The sequence below is a fragment of the Schistocerca americana genome, chromosome 4, assembly GCF_021461395.2.
Source record: "Schistocerca americana isolate TAMUIC-IGC-003095 chromosome 4, iqSchAmer2.1, whole genome shotgun sequence".
NCBI classification, from domain to species: Eukaryota; Metazoa; Arthropoda; class Insecta; order Orthoptera; family Acrididae; genus Schistocerca; species Schistocerca americana.
In genome coordinates this window covers 765719365-765736768 of record NC_060122.1, presented here as the reverse complement: position 1 = coordinate 765736768, position 17404 = coordinate 765719365, and the positions used below count along the sequence as shown (strand labels likewise).

At 44.3% G+C, this 17404-nt stretch overlaps 1 protein-coding gene across 1 annotated transcript; it reads left to right on the top strand.

Moving 5' to 3' along the window:
* The first annotated feature begins 1076 nt into the window (after positions 1–1076).
* Positions 1077–16205, top strand: LOC124613732 (glycine-rich RNA-binding protein blt801-like). The gene is made up of 3 exons (XM_047142450.1): positions 1077–1275; positions 12045–12106; positions 15439–16205. The coding sequence occupies exons 1-3, from the start codon at positions 1255–1257 to the stop codon at positions 15701–15703; spliced, it is 348 nt and encodes a 115-aa protein (XP_046998406.1). The 5' UTR covers positions 1077–1254; the 3' UTR covers positions 15704–16205.
* The last annotated feature ends 1199 nt before the right edge of the window (positions 16206–17404 follow it).

Here is a 17404-nt window from a genome sequence, read left to right as displayed (position 1 = left end):
CCGCTGCAAGAGACATTACAATCGATATGGGCTTTCGGAGCCTAACACCCACTCGTGTATCCCTGTTGACTGTACGACACAAAGATTTACGCCTCTCCTGGGCCCAACACCGATAATGGACCGTTGATGAGTGGAAACATGTTGCCTGGTCGGACGAGTCTCGTTTCAAATTGTGCGTGTACGGGTATGGAGACATCCTCATCAATCCATGGACCCAGCGTGTCAGCAGGGGACTGTTCAAGCTGGTGGAGAATCTGAAATGGTAGGAGGCGTGTGCAGTTGGAGTGATATGGGGCGCCTGAAACGTCTAGATACGACTCTGACAGCTGACTCGTACGTAAGCACCCTGTCTGATCACCTGCATTCTTTCATCTCCATTGTGCATTCCGACGGACGTGAGCAATTGCATCAGGACAGTGCGACACCCCGCACGTCCAGAATTGCTACAGAGTGGCTCGAGGAACACTCTTCTGAGTTTAAACGCTTCAGCTGGGCACCAAACTCCCCAGACATAAACATTATTGAGCATAGCTGGGATGCCTTGCAACGTGCTGTTCAGAAGAAATCTACACCGCTTCGTACTCTTACGTATTTACGAACAACCCTGAAGGATTCATGGTGTAATTACCTCCAGCACTACTTCAGACATTAGTCTGGTCCATGCCACGTCGTGTTCGAGCCCTACACGATATTAGGCAGGTGTACCAGTTCCTTTGGCTCTTCATTGTAACATGTACAGGATCGTCTGGCAGTCTGTACCAGTCATGTTCCACCTATTTGTATTAACCACATAAAATATAGGTCACGCGGCTCTGAAGCCTTATTGTCTATACCTCAGAAATTCGAGCAGCACCGTTCCTCTTTTTGTGGGATCTCCTACGTTGCGCCTCCCTTCTGGTGCGACCTGTTCCATAGAAAGCGAACGCGCGCAGGCGCGGCGACCGGCGCGTGTGAGTGCATGCCTCTGGAGAAGCAGCAGAGACTTCACCTTTTTTTTTTTTGCTCGTGTGAGGCGGCGGCAGAGGGCTCGGCCGGTCGGAGTCTGTGGGAAAACTCGGCGGGTCCGGACAGAGCGAGCCGCGGCGAGAGTGAACCCGGCCGGTACGGCTCTCTCTGGCGCAGCACCCCCCGCCACGCACCTGGCCGCCGGCGTATATATGCGGCGAGGCGGCAGGGGCCCGGCACAGCCGCCGCAGACGGTCCTGTCCACACGGCATCAGCGCGCAGCGGAGCCACCTCCGCTACTCCGGCGACATGGCTCGTGCTCTCTGCCTCGTGAGTAGCCTGCCTGCAGCACCCAGCTGTCCGCCTAACTCGTACTGTGCCTGGTCCAAATCCTCACTCAATACACGTCACTATCGTCGTGTATTTGAGAGTAATTCTGTGTCACCTCCCATCTTCACCACCACCATCATCACTCCAGCAGTCTTGGTGTTTTGCTACATGTGCCCCCCCTCCATTTGGAACTATCAATTTAAATTTTATTTTCATTACATTGTTCACAGTTCACAATGATCCGTCTCTTTCCAAATTCTTTCAGAAACAGAACGATATGGCATCGTGGCTGGACTCGTACACCTGGGGATGGCATATCATCTGTGGTTTCCATAAACCGCTTAAGGCGAATGACCGGGTGATTCTTTTGAAAATGCTACGGCCTATTCCCATACCCATCTTTCGCCTGTCCGAATTTGTGCTCCGTCTCTAATGATCTACTAGTTGGCAGGACAACGCATCCTGATCATCCTTTCTTCCCTGCGTTTTATTTCAGACTTTATCTTTCGTAGGCCTCTAGATCTTTGCCCTGTCACAGTTCTTCCAAATACTTTCTTTAAATTCCACATGAAGCCATTCTTTTCATCTACCTACATCATTTAGGTCTTTTAAGTTACTAAAAAAATTATGTCGTGTGACTAGGACCTCCCGTCGGGTAGACCGTTCGCCGGCTGCAAGTCTTTCGATTTGACGCCCCTTCGGCGACTTGCGCGTCGATGGGGATGAAATGATGATGATTAGGACAACACCACACCCAGTCCCTGAGAGGAGAAAATCTCCGACCCAGCCGGGAATCGAACTCGGTCCCTTAGGATGGACATACTGTCGCGCTGACCACTCAGCTACCGGGGTCGGACTTTTAAGTTACTGTGCGTCCTTCAATCAAGTTTTAAAGTGACTAATGGTCGTATAATCTCAGTTTTTTTGACTGTGGTTTTCTGAAAGCTAAATCGGAAAAACGTCATTTCATTTCCCTGGAAATGATAGCTCGGCGCTTTTTATACGTACATCAATATTGGCAGAAGCCATGATTCACTAGAGTCGATTGTGTAGGCAAAATTTAAGCTGAGAAGTACAGTCCTCCAGCATCTGATATATCGGCAAAATGTATTTCTTCCTTTGACAGTTTCCGAATCTATGGTATTATCTGGTGTGGCTCGATGGCTAAGACTCATACTACATATCCGAAAGCCTAGGGTATAAACCGCGGTAGTACCAAGATCTGCTAAAATAATCATGATTCAATGAGTGACTTATTAGCGTGCCTAAATTTCGGTATATTTTTAAAATACTGTTTTATACATACACCTTATGTGAGTGGGAAAGAACTTCCCAAGCTGTTTAGCTATAAAATGTTATTCGTGACATCCTGACACACAGTTTGAAAAGTTATTTTTAAATTTTTTTTAAATTTTTATTTGGGGGTAACATTTAGTGGATTGCCAATAAGCTGGAATGTCTTCTCGGTAGGGTGAAATACGAAGCAGATCACAACGCCCTCCTCATATCATTTGCACCTTGATCAGATTTCTTCGTCTTCTCATTATTATAATTAGCGTAATAGTGGTAAGTCCATTCAACACTTCGCGATAATATACCTATCCTCTCTTAATATTGTTCTCATTATCGTCATATTGTTTTTGTTCTCATTGCATACTCATCTCGCAAAATAGGTTTGCGATTTGTAATTTAGTCACTCACTAAACCAGATATATATTAAATTTAAATAACTTCTTGTTATTGTGTAGTATGACATGGTGGATAAAACGACGTTGAAAACATTGAAATATGATCATAAACTTATAGTAAGTTCCACTCAAAATGACGAGCGAACATGTTATTAATAAAGGAAATAAATTTCCTGTATGAGACGAAAATATTTTGAATATTTTGTGAATGAAATTGTCTAGCCCTTCAAAATTGGGATCTATTCACATCTCTTTTTCACTCATTTTGTGCAGGCTGCTGTCCGCCGCATGGACGTCTCGTTATCTGTCATTCTTATCTCATACGTTACATAAAAAGCTTGCGGGTTTACCCGAGATTATGTTCAGGCGAATGGGAGTGTCTTTCTGCGCTACACTTGGTTTCAGTGACATTGATAAATATTCGTATTTACCTATGACACTTGGCACTGTTCTCTAAGATATCCCAATCTACCACATATGATATTTTAAGCAAGGTGCTGTGTATGAGGATGTAACGAATTTCCTAGTTCAGTACACTATAGCACGTCAAACTGCTTATCACACGTATTGTGGTCGAATGAGAAATCCTTTTCCTAAGGTGCTTCTAGGCGACGACTTTCTGAAATAAATATGTGGAAATAACTTATTATACAGTGCGTTGTAGCACACTCAAGTCACTGTGTTCACAAAGTGCAGCATTTTAATTTGTTTTTATTCTGTCATGGCTTAGAAACAAAGATCTGTGGCTATAGGTGTCAAAGAATTAACTAACAAGACTGCTGCCTTCCGTGAAAACACCGTAGGAAGTTACGACCGTCACGCTAGGCCCTCTGGATTCCTGACGCAGTTTCCGGGCGTTCATGGAGCGCGTGAATGGGCCCGCGTCACGGCCGAGGTGAGCTACAGAACGGGTTCTGTGGCCGACAAATGGACTCCACTCTCACTCCGACCTTGGAGAACGTTCTCGCGCTTAAACAGCTTTCTGCTTCGGCCGTTAATCGCGCCAACAGCGACCGCTTTCAAACCGCCTGCACTCAGCAGCGTTGCAAATGCCGTATTTCTGACTGGGACCTACAATTCCCACGTCTCCTTCACATGACTTGATTGAGTTGTCATTATTCAGGTCCCTGCTAGTGCCAGAGGATTCCTATGATAATTACAATAGTTCCCTGTAGGTCAACAACCTGGTGCGAGTAATTTAACTGGGCGCCGCTTCGATGACCTGCGTTTCCCTAACCTACCTCAATTACTCTACCACGTATATTAGGATCTATAGTTTAACGTAGAATCAGAACTACTTGTCGAAACCAGCCAGTATTCATATCAATTAAAAGTGAAGGCTAGCTTAATGGCAGACACATATTTTTGGTTCAAGTGGGCTTCGATCCCGAGACTAGAAGAAGAAATTTCGATTCCATTTTAAGAAACCATCATTAACGATCCGCCTTTCCATTTGTTCTTCCTGTCACCTCTTCCAGTGATAGGCAGAAAAGCATACATGGTCAGTTTGCTTCTGAACTCTGTCTTTCGGTAGATACGTTGTTGTGGAGACGAGAAAGCTATGACATGTAATTATACCAGCCTTTGCAACGTGAAATGACGAAAAAATTCGCCACCTGTCCGTACAAATCATTTTAATTCCTCAAAAAATGTTAAAGAAAACATTCTTCCAGATTTTTCAAATGTTCGCACCTTTTCACCACCAGGTGTAATTAATTCGTAGAAAACAGGTCTCCATATCCACTGAAACAACAACTCATGCTGTCCATGTCAGCCGGCCGGAGTGACCGACCGGTTCTAGGCGCTACAGTCTGGAACCGCTCGACCGCTACCGTCGCAGGTTCGAATCTTGCCTCGGGCATGGATGTGTGTGATGTCCTTAGGTTAGTTAGGTTTAAGTATTTCTAAGTTATAGGGGACTGATGATCTCAGAAGCTAAGTCTCATAGTGCTCAGAGCCATTTGAACCATTTGTCCATGTCAAAATCCTCATACCCACGAATAGAACAGAAAGAGATGTTAGAGTCTAAGCTCCCACTGACATCTGTCTCACTAGAGACAAGTCATGAAGTCTGCTGCTCTGTTGGAGGAGTGCGAAGAACTGAAATGCCTCTAATATTGAAAATAGGGCTAACCAACTTTGTTTTCAGATCGGTAGGAATCGGGGTGTCTTAATACAATGCGAATTTGCACACCTCCAGTGCTGTTGGTCCTAATATCAGTGTTTGGAGGAGATCGCAAAATGTCATGATCTGGTGAACCGAGTATATGAACCACAACACTAGACAAGTGATAGAGTAACGGTTTGCATTATGCAGGAGAAGAATCTTTCATTCAGCAAAGTGAGCTGTACACTACAGTTTACTGACAACTGAGTGTGATTGTTATGATATTCTGGCGTTTCCAAGCACATAGAGAGCCCGTCGGGCGACTGTAAGGAATTGCTGAAAGACTTGGCCATAATTTTGGCTTGATGTCATGAACGACTGCTCTCTTTAACTGTGAATAAACTCAGTTACTATAACAAAGAAAGAACTCCACAGTACCCGATTCAAACATCAGTGGCGTCCATCATTAGCACGCTATATCGTTTAATTATTTAGGGGTAATACCAAGAAGTACTATTACCTTCTCGTAAAGTATAAAGCGCAGTGATATAGCTTGCAAACATAGGGTTGTGAGCCAAGCTCAGATCGGACCCAAGCGGCGGGTTAATGATAGTAGTGTGGTACACCTTCCAGCTTGAATGATGTTTTAGGTGGTTTCCCACGCTTGTTTAGGTAAATCCTGGACTGTTCCCCATATTTCGGCCCAGAGAATGTGATACACAAACAGAAGACGGACAACAAACGTTTACACAGTTCACAGTCAGATGGTACACTCTTCGATGACTGTACCTTCGAAGGGCCTCCGTCCACAAAGTTAGGGCATCGGAAAGTTAAATAAAAAAAATTTTTGCCGAATCCTGAAAAGGGGACCCGTACTAGGCGGGATAAACGCTATGGAAAAGAAAGTGACCAAGGCATGATCTTAGTTACGTGGGCACGTATCTAAGATTACTAAGGGTGGCTGCATTGTATGGATACTAAGATGCGATATCAAAAATCACGAATAAATCAAATCAGTTTTAGATAAATAACAGAGTTAGGGTTTTAGGTAAGTCCCGCGCACCTCTAAAGTAAATAGCGTATAAGAAGATACCTGGGCCAGTAGTTTTTGGAGACATTATCAAGTAGCCCCGACAGCAGCTATCGCATTAATAAAAAGCAGTAGTCCATACGAATGTGTAAGAGATACACTCAGGAAAATAATGAGGAAAGGGGGAGGGTAGGGAAGTCAAATGGAAACGAGAGACGAGACCGTCAATGGCTTCATGGGCAAATGTTTTAGGTTGGTTAGGACTTTAAGCAGACGTGCACTTCTCCGTCGGAAGCAAATCGACGGCCACAGTGTCTTTCTCCTGGGGCCCAAAAGTATGCTAATTGCACGAGTAGAGATCGGTCTGTACGGAGGATGTGATAGGGCTTCCCAGCGAAACTTCTATAGCATACTTGAAACAACCTTGGCAACACGCGGGCGGGTAAATATTAAAATGCGCATTCGAACAATTATTAGACAGTGCTGAATATATTTCGTACTTAATGGAATACTTTATCGGAAGTGGTAGCTGGAAAACTTTTCTAATGACGTGGCGGTCCAGAATGAGATTTTCACTCTGCAGCGGAGTGTGCGCTGATATGAAACTTCCTGGAAGATTAAAACGGTGAGCCGGACCGAGACTCGAACTCGGGACCTTTGCCTTTCGCGAGCAAGTGCTCTACCAACTGAGCTACCCAAGTACGTCTCACGGCCCGTCCTCACAGCTTTACTTCTGCCAGTACCTCGTCTCCTACCTTCCAAACTTTACAGAAGCTCTCCTGCGAACATCATGGTCATCCGAAACTCAGAGATAGGAAACAATGTCGCGTCAGAAGGACTTCCAGTGGACTGGATAAGCACGGATCTAATGGTAAAAATACAGTGTGTAGTTTAAATTAATGATTATAATTTGTTTTTCTTTAATAGTTTAGATTCTGATGGCCTTAGTACTAGTTATTTCAGGTCTACCATGTCATAAACTGTGTGCAAAATAACACATACCTCCAAAGTGGCATAATCCTAACGTTTAGGACTCAGGGCTCAGGCGGTGAATTGTGAGGTACGTAGGCAGTCGTTGTTCCCTCGCTTATCAACCGCCAAGGACTGAACAGTGGTTTGCGGATGTACGATATGTAGGTCTAGCCGTCGCCAGCAAGAGCAGAATACGAAAGAACGGCGAATCGCGTGGTAGAAACCTCTCTTATCCCACAAGACAAGGCATGACAATGACTTTAAAAGCGACGGCCAAGACAGTCGTATGGCAAGGAGTCATCTTCATAACAGCACAGTGTCATCCGAAGATGTCATTTGGAACGGACGTGAGCGGTATGAAATTGTTAGAGTCGAATCACGTGCCACAATGCATGACACGCTGGACTGGTACTGTGGTTGAAGAAGGTTGACATATCCGCCTGCCCACTGTGCGATTTTCATGCCTCCCCAACTCGTGTTAGGTGATTTCTGGAGTGGTTCCCGTAAATAGACGAAGCCATTTCCCTTCTCTACGACTTGCCCGGCTTCTGTCTGATGATCACGATGCCGACGGGACGGTTAGCATTTTCCTCCACGGACGCGCACTGCCGTGATGCAGGCTTGTGGTCGGCAAGCTCAGCTGTAATCCCATCCGCTGTGCTTCACGGTCCAGTCGCCACGTTTGGTAACGGCCACGACCGCCAGTCACCGCTCACTGTGTCCTTGGCCGTCACGTCTGCCGCCTGCAGAGTCCACGTTACGTCACTGAGGACAGTCGCCTACTACAGCTCGCCCCATTCATTGAGAACGCTGGATGACTAGAGTGTTACTGAGAGGAATTCCGTTTTCAGCTGACTGCATACTCACTAAAAGTTTGCCATCCCTTCTTCTTTTTCCTGCCCCTTTATCCCGCATCGGTGCAGGGTCGGCATGGTTATCAACGAATTTGACACGATTAGTTTAAAGGTGGCCGGTACCCTTTCTGTCGCCATCCTATTAGCTCCTGGGACTGTGTATCCCAACTATCGGCGTGCAACGAAAGTGAGTGGTTTTTTTTAATGTTTGCAAATCATGTAACTGAGCTGGGACTTGGGATTTGGGATGTGGAAAACCACCTAAAACCATATCCGGATTGACCGGCACACCGACCCTCGTCGTCAATCCCCCGGGCAGATTCGATCTGGTTCCGGCGCATCTCCTCGTCGCGAAAGCGGCGCTTTAATACGCACTGCTATCCGCGCGGGTAACAGTTTATCATGACTATATCTCAGAAAGCCTCAGCGGTGTTTCCCGTATAGTATTAGGACAAGGTACACTGAGTGACTAAAATGTGATGGGAGGGCGCCGTGTCCGTACAGTGCTGGTAGAAGTAGGTACCTGACAAGTCGGTGATAGTCTTCACTCTCAGCGACGCCTAGGCCAACAAGGCTCTACGAATGCGACGTGACGTCCGTTTGTCAAACACTTGTGATAGCACTGCGGAGTTTTCTCCTGTGTGGAAACATTGTTTCTGTGATATTAATGATCTTCCCTAACCACATTTGCCCCCGGAAACCCGAAATCTCTGATATGCTATGACCCATGAGTTTTGCCCCGATTGTGCCTTTTGCCTCGATTATCATCAAACGGTCAAATTCAGTTAATTTGGGACGTGCTGCCATGTTCAAATGGTTCAAATGGCTCTGAGCACTATGGGGCTTACCTTCTGAGGTCATCAGTCCCCTAGTACTTAGAACTACATAAACCTAGCTAACCTAAGGACATCACACACATCCATGCCCGTGGCAGGATTCGAACCTGCGACCGTAGCGGTCGAGCGGTTCCCGACTGTAGTGCTGTCATGTTCAACACCAAACTGTAACAGCCTTATAAGGTCTTGTGTCTACACTCGCGCCGTGCGCCAAACGTACTCACAACATTCGGGCGTCATGCACAGTACGTCTTTATCGGATAACCACTTCTGTGACTTTTGGTCACTCTTTTAAAAGGCTTTTTGGCCAAGCCTGCCATTAAAAAATTGTGTTTCTGGTCAAATCTACACTTATTTTTCGAAAGAACTGTTACATCAATTCACCTGTTCGACATTGTCTTTCCAGACAGCTGATTATATTCGAAATGTAATTCGGGAAAATCTGGATAAAACTCATTTCATCACTGGACTCAAAACTTTTCCTACATCTAACCCACCCTAAGCTAACCTGACCAAAACCAGTTTAACTTCTTCTTCTCCTGATTCTTGCATTTCGAGGAGTTGGAGTCTGCCCTTTCCGAAATCAAAGGAATTTAACAATTGTTGTCTTCATTTCTTCATTTGTCGTCCTTTGTCCCGTTTTCCAATTTAGTTGAAATGTAATGCCTTCCTTGGTAAGCGCTCAGGTGGAATCCTTTGGATGCGATCATAGCATTTTTTTATTTTTATTTTGTGATGTCAGGTCTCTTCCGTCATTGTTGTTCATACGTCTAGTTGGTGTTTTAGACCTTCATTTCGCACTCTGCCTCTTAGCGTTAGTTCAGGAAGTAACCTCAGAAACCTCATTTCTGCTGATTCAATTCTTAGTTCATCTCCTTTTGTTGAGATCAAGTTTACACTACCAAACATAATAACAGGCTTAGTTGCCACGTTGCGTAGTCTTTCCTCATAGTCCTCCAAGATACCTCCTTATACAACCATTTATAGCATTATATTTCTGTATATTTTGAACCACATCTGAATTAGCTTTGTATATAGATATCTCTGCCCCGAGGTGTTTGAACGAACTTACCTATTATTTTATGGCTTATCACAATTTTTCCCATTCTTATATGCCTTCCCTCAGTTACCAATACTTTTGTTTTATTTACGGATACAACCATTCCAGAAGTTTGTAAAACGTTATTAAAAATTTTTCAATTGAAAATTTATTTCGATGTGAGAACAGGTGGAACCCAAAGACTCCGCGTTTCTCTTTTCCCCTTGCGAATTCCTTTCTGGGAAGTACACTTTCTTGAGAAATGAGGATTTTTTTCCCATTGTAATCGAATCGTCTTCTTAGTTATTTTTTCATCCAGCAGGTTCATAATAACCACACACTATTCGCTGTTTAACGTTCTGTCTTTGGAAAGCAATCAATAAGAAAAATCCCATTCCCAGCACATAAAACTTTGGCTATAAACTTTGTAGTAGACTATATATCCTTCACTGTTTCTGGCGCAGAACCGTTAGCTTCCACTACTTTAATTTCTGTTCGTATCTGGTGTGACATGGTACACCTGCATTTCATCAACAGTAATAAATGGGCGCTCATCGTCAGTTGCATTCCTTCTGGAGCAGTTTTAACACTGGTAAAACGTTTTTCTGTTTCAACCAGTGTACAACAAATACAGCACCGATTATGAAAAAAAGTTTGCCAATTACTTTTTCACCTGAAGTGCACTGTACTGCTTCTTCTGATACCGTGGTGACATAACTAATTTCAGAAACCTTTGACAGCGGTCGCTCAATACCATATTCGGCACTTCTGCAGTATTTTCATCTGTTGTCGAGGCCCTGATCGCGGTTATTCTTCAAGAGACGTATGTCCACGCTGTTGAAAATGAAGGAGTTACGTAAATCTTCACTACTTCTTATGAATTTTTGCTTGCAGTGAAGTTTCGAATATACTTTTAAGAAGCCACGCTACACCATTTTATTTATTCAACAAGATACACTCAAGATGACTGGCTACAAACTCCATATAACAGAAGTATACCATAGTTAATATTGACAATTTCTGTTATATTACTGAAAAAGATGTACATATGTAACATAAAATTTCATTCATATCAACGCCACCTTTGAGGTAGAACGGGAAACGTCTTCCTTGCCTCCCTGCGTACCGTTCCTTGCATCCAATTTTGCATGGAAGTTCTCCTCTCTTCTTTCAAAAGGTGAATCCTTGTCTTTGCAGCTGCAACTTCCTTCTCTTCAGCGGTCCTCTTCATCTCCATGTTTGAAGGGAAATTAATCCCACTGACGGTACTTTTTAGATAACATGTTCTCCGTCGTCCCCTCGTTTTCTTTTCTACGATCGTGCCTTCGGAAATGTTTTGTGAAAGAATATAATTTGTCGTTAAGTGTCCAGTGAGTAATGCTTTGCGTTGACCCATAACTTCCAGAAGTTCTTTCTTCTCTCCTATTTCTTGTGGAGCTATCTCATTCGTTTTGCCACCAGCCCATCTAGATCTTTCAGTTCTCCTCCAACACCACATTTCCTTAAGCTTCGAGTGAGCTTTCTCCTGCTCTGCTGACGCCCAGATTTCCCATCCGTCCGTTACGACACCCCATACAAAGGTTGTTATAAACCTTTTCTTAGTGTGGAAGCTGACGGACTTCTTCAGCAGAAAGTGCTTCGTATTTGGGAACCTCGTCAACCAGAACTACGGTTTCTGCAACCGCCTGAGAAAAAACTTGTGAGACTACAGACGAAGCAGTCGTGTAGGACAGCCGACTAAAAACCTAATTGTTCTAAAATATCGCAGAGAATCGTTACATTCATATGTGTAATTGTTATGTCTTCACAGACAGCAGTCCGTAATCCAGCTGTCCAACTTCTTGTCTGGCCATCCAAATTTAGGTCTTCCATGATCTACCTAAATCGCTTGAGGCAAATGGTTCCTTTGAAGAGGACCAGGCCGATATCCTTCCCCATCCTTCTGCAATCCGAGCTTTTTATCCGGTTCTCCTCGTTGTCGATGGAATGTTAAACTTTAATATTCCTTTAATTTTTTTTTTTTCATAGGAAGCAAGTTCTGTATATTTGCTTTCGATATTGCCCCGCCATTCGATTTCACACATCATTTATGAGATATACTACAATTAGCTGACGATTCTGTTCCTAAGCGTTCTTGGCCCCCTCGCTGTACACTATATGCTACCTTACTGACTGTGTGAGCCTATGTAAATGCAGATCCCTGCAATTACGAGACTAACACAGAGTTCTCTTCCGTGTTTCAGGTGGTTTGCGTTCTGCTGGCAATCATCGCTACAGTCGGCGCCGGCTTTGGCGGGAATGAACAGTGAGTACATTACATACTTCTCTACGACACGCCTCTTCCCTGTGGTTTACTATACACCTTTGTGTTTTAATGGAACGGACTTATAGTAATGATTCTCAGTAATTCACAAAATAATAAGTAAAAACTCTGCTAACGTTTACTTTCAGCGTTGTCAAGCATGGTATCGCCAACTACAATACTAATTCAAAACTTTTCAATAACAAACTTTAATGCTCTTTCCACTTTATTTCTATCATTTATTGAGCGCTTATTATTTTGGCAAATTATGAACTTCTTCCTATTTCAGTATCAATTAACTCACGAATAAACAAGCTGTTGCTAGTTAATGTTGCTAAAATGCTCACAGGTAGCTGCAGGTAGAAGTTATTGTTATGTTTGTATGAAGTGGTTAGACTATTATTTTTATTTTTAAGTCATGAGAAATTCGCTCGGATTTATGCTTCCAGCACCAACTCAGCTGTCCATTGATGTCACAGCAGGTATCCCATTCACCTGCTAAGGTCATCCACAATTTATTTTCCTTAACCATTCCTTTTAGCGCTTCTTCATTTCGTACTTTACCTGCCTAATTTTAAACTTTTTTCTATACCATTAGACTTCAAACACTTCCACTTTGTTTTCGCTTGATAATATTCTGCGCATTGACTGTCGGTACTAATAATAAAATACTCTTTTACCTTAAATTATTGACTACTCTACACTTTTTGCTGTGCAGTCATTTTCAACCGACTGAAATTTACTATGCGATCAAAAGTATCCGAGCACACCGCCGAAGTAGTTTCGAACTGGCCAACAGGTGTCACGAAAGGCGGACCCGGCACTGTAATGGGTGCCGGGGACTACTGTACTGTCAGTAAAGGACAGTAACAGCACAATGGGTCGTTCAAGACAGCCCTGTGGACTGGATGCTTGATTTCGCCTGAGTAACAAATCCAAAGGGACATTTCAACCCTTCTAAAGCCGCCCAAGTCGACTATTGGAGATGTGATTTTGAAGTGGATACGCGAAAGGGACAACCACAACTCTACCGAGAGCAGCCAGACCCCACGTGCAGACGAACATTGCGGAGGCTGCTTGTAAAAAATTGCATGAAATCAGCAGAAGAAATCACGCGTGAGTTACAGAGCGCTACCAGTGGTCCAGCTAGCATAATGACTGTGCGTAAGGATTTAAAAAGACGGGGTGCTCCTCAAGAGCCACACATTCCTATTGTCAGTGGTAAGCGACGATTGAGCTGGTGTAATGGACGATGTCAGTGGAGAGTGGATGACTAGAAAAGAAAGATGTGGCGTTATGAAGCACGCTTTAGCCTGAGGCAGTTCGATGGAAGTGATTTAGTTTGGCGGATGCTCTCAGAACGATACCTGCCAACAGTGGAGTACGGATGAATTGTGTTACTGTATGCAGGTGTTTTTCTGGTTATGATGTAGTCCTCTTGGTGCGCTTAAGCAAACGTTAAATGTGGGCGGATACTAACACATTGCACATAACTGTGTAGTTTTTACTGTAAAGGAACATTTCGGAGATTGTGATTATTTGCATCAGCATGACAATGCGCTATATCATAAAGCTGCATAAAGCTGGACGACTACGTTCCTGAAATGGACTGGCCTGTCCAGAGTCCTGGCCTGAACACAATAGAAGTCCGTTGCGAATAGAACGTCGACTTCGCTACACGTCTCAGCGTCGAAATTCATTACTTTCTCTGATTTCGGCTCGTGAGAATGAACGAGCTTCCAAAGACATTAAGACATCTCACTGAAGAGTCCGCAGCACACTCCAAGGCCTCATAATAGCGAAGGGTTGACACATCTCACGTGTCCGACCACTTTTGATAAGATAGTTTAAATAGCAGGTATAGTATCTTTAGAGCACAAACATAAGAAAACAGTTGTTTAGTCGCAGAACAAAAGCGAAAATTAAGTTAAAGACAACTTGCATGCTATAGCTTGTGAAGCGGACATGTCTGGGCTACAGTCAAAACTTAGTGCTGGTCATGTATAGTTAAAAAGCAGTGCAGTGCTGTGGCCTGGTACGCAACGAAATACAGCTGCACTGCTCTCCCGGTCGTTGCCAGTTTCCGAGGCAATTGAGCCGCTACTTCTCACTCAAGTATGTCCTCAAACGAGGCAACCAGATTGAGTGCACTCCATTGCATTCCTCTGACTAGGAAAAATCCCTGGCAGTACCGGAAACTGAAGCAAGGTCCAGCATGTAAGAGTCAGACACGCTTAGTACTTAGCTACAGAGTTGGAAAAGAAATAAAATAAAAGGTTTTGCATCACTGGATTTTAAAATAAATGTGACATCAAGTACTCCACGAATGCTTCCTCTTTCATGTTCTTCCGATATGTAATGACCCTTAACATAGACAAATGTAATGTATTGCGAATACATGGAAAGAAGGATCCTTTATTGTATGATTATATGATAGCGGAACAAACACAGGTAGCAGTTACTTCTGTAAAATATCTGGAAGTATGCGTACGTAACGATTTGATGTGGAATGATCATATAAAATTAACTGTTGGTAAGGCGGGTGCCAGTGTGAGATTAATTGGGAGAGTCCTTAGAAAATGTAGTCCATCAACAAAGGAGGTGGCTTACAAAACATTCGTTCGACCTATACTTGAGTATTCCTCACCAGTGTGGGATGCGTACCAGGTCGGCTTGACGGAGGAGCTAGAGAAGATCCAAAGAAGAGCGGCGCGTTTCGTCACGGGGTTATTTGGTAAGCGTGATAGCGTTACGGAGATGTTTAGCAAATTCAAGTGGCAGACTCTGCAAGAGAGGCGCTCTGCATCGCGGTGTAGCTTGTTGTCCAGGTTTCGAGAGCGTGCGTTTCTGGATGAGGTATCGAATATATTGCTTCCCCCTACTTATACCTCCCGAGGAGATCACGAATGTAAAATTAGAGAGATTCGAGCGCGCACGGAGGCTTTCCGGCAGTCGTTCTTCCAGCGAACCATACGCGACTGGAACAGGAAATGGAGGTAATGACAGTGGCACGTAAAGTGCCCTCCGCCACACACCGTTGGGTGGCTTGCGGAGTATAAATGTAGACGTAGATGTAGATGTAGATGTACTTCAACCCTATGCTATGTTCCAGCCGTGTAATGTTACGATATTTGCTCCTCGCATCCAGTTCTGTGTCTAGTGTCAATAGAACCTCTTTTATTGAAGACAGCTTTCTCGCCTTTGTCTACTTCTGATCTATTCCTTGCTTCGACCTTATTGTGGTAGTGACTCGCAATAAAATGTGGAGAAAATTGAGGTATTTTGTCAGATGAATGAATGCCAGGCGTTGACCTTAGTGCTACGGTTTGTTTCAGCGTCCACATACGTGTGCACGTCCCACACCTGATCAACGAGGTGCACCATCAGAAGAAGATCATCTACCAGGAGCACCACCCCAGCTACGGCGGCGAATTCTCCAGCCACGGGGGTGGAGGCGGCTTTTCCAGCAGCGGCGGCGGCGGCGGCTACGGCCACAGCAGCAGCGGTGGCGGCTACGGGTTCTCCAGCAGCGGGGGCGGCGGGGGCGGCTACGGCTACTCCAGCAGTGGGGGCGGGGGCGGTTACGGCCACCACCACTAGCCGCCTCCTTCCTCCTCAGTCACCTGCTGAGGCGGCTCACTGAGTACGGCGTGCCGCTACGTCACCAGGTCCGGCAGAGTGGTCGCCTAATGCGACGAGAGGGGAACTAGAGGGCAGCTTAGGTAACGTGGAAAGGCGTTAGGGTCACTGAAGCCCCCCCCCCCCCACCCACACTCTTCGTCACCCCGTCCCAAAGACAACCCGTATTTATTCCGTCACGTTTCTAATACCCTATTCACTCCCGCTGTGTTAAGTTCAACTTTTCTCTCCTGGAAATCATGGACACTTTTCGACATGAGACAGATTCATGGTGCTAACATTTCCAAGAAGTGTTAATTCGACTGATTTATGTGACTTTTGTTATACAGACTAGAATTCGTTGTTACAACTTTGTACATATCTTGTTGTTATTTGTTACAATGTTTGTACTTTTTTCTGTAATAGTTCATGCTTTGCGCATGAATAACGTTGTTTTTCTGCCTGTCATTTGTAAATAATTTCACTGAACAAATAAACCATTATTTTCACTGTTTATTTCACTCAGTTTCATTTCCGACTGTTGCCAATGGCAATTCTGAACACAGATCAAGTTGAATGAAACACCAACAGTGAGATGGCATGCAGCGAGAAGTAATCACATACGTAGCCAGCATAATACTGATAACAGTTCTAATACACGTCTTGAAACATCCAGACAGATTTAAAAAAACGGTTCAAATGGCTCTGAGCACCATGGGACTTAACATCTGAGGTCATCAGTCCCCTAGAATTTAGAACTACTTAAACCTAACTAACCTGAGGACATCACACACATCCATGCCCGAGGCAGGATTCGAACCTGCGACCGTAGCGGTCGCGCGGTTCCAGACTGAAGAATCTAGAACCGCTCGGCCACACCGGCCGGCAAGACAGATTGAAACTGTGAGCTGAACTGCATCTCTGACCTGGAATCTGGTTGCCTTTCCTGGCTGCCTATCGTACCGACTGTGCTATCTAGCTGCAGTGGGTAAAGTATCTCCTGCAAAAGGCAAAGTTGTTTCAACCTCGATGCGCTACAGTGTTTCAACGAACAATATTTCTAACAGCTCATATGTCTGCAGTGTAAAAGATTCGTTCTGGAAGCGTAAATGACCTTAAAAAATATTTCCCTTATCTAAATGACTCCTATAGAACTATAATATCATCGTCCTTCTACGCCTATGTTTCGTCAACGACACATTTCGCGTACAGATAGCTTTTTATCAAAGGGAGAGAAATTGTACCTTTTACTATACATGCAGTTAACGAAACAGTAAACGGTGACATTTTCCTAAACAAGCTATTTAGTTATGACAGTAGGAACCTACGAATCAGACAAATTCGTCTGCTGCCAAAGAAGAGGGAAAAAAATTAACCAAACGCACAACGCTGTAAAGACATAAGTAATTCAAAACATTTGTCAGCAGAGTATTTAAACATCTATGACATTCCTCAGGATCGGTATTAGCGCGTCCCTCTTCCTCATCAGGGCCCGGAACTTGAATGTCGATTCACGTAAAACATAAAAAATAAATACACTCCTGGAAATTGAAATAAGAACACCGTGAATTCATTGTCCCAGGAAGGAGAAACTTCATTGACACATTCCTGGGGTCAGATACATCACATGATCACACTGACAGAACCACAGGCACATAGACACAGGCAACAGAGCATGCACAA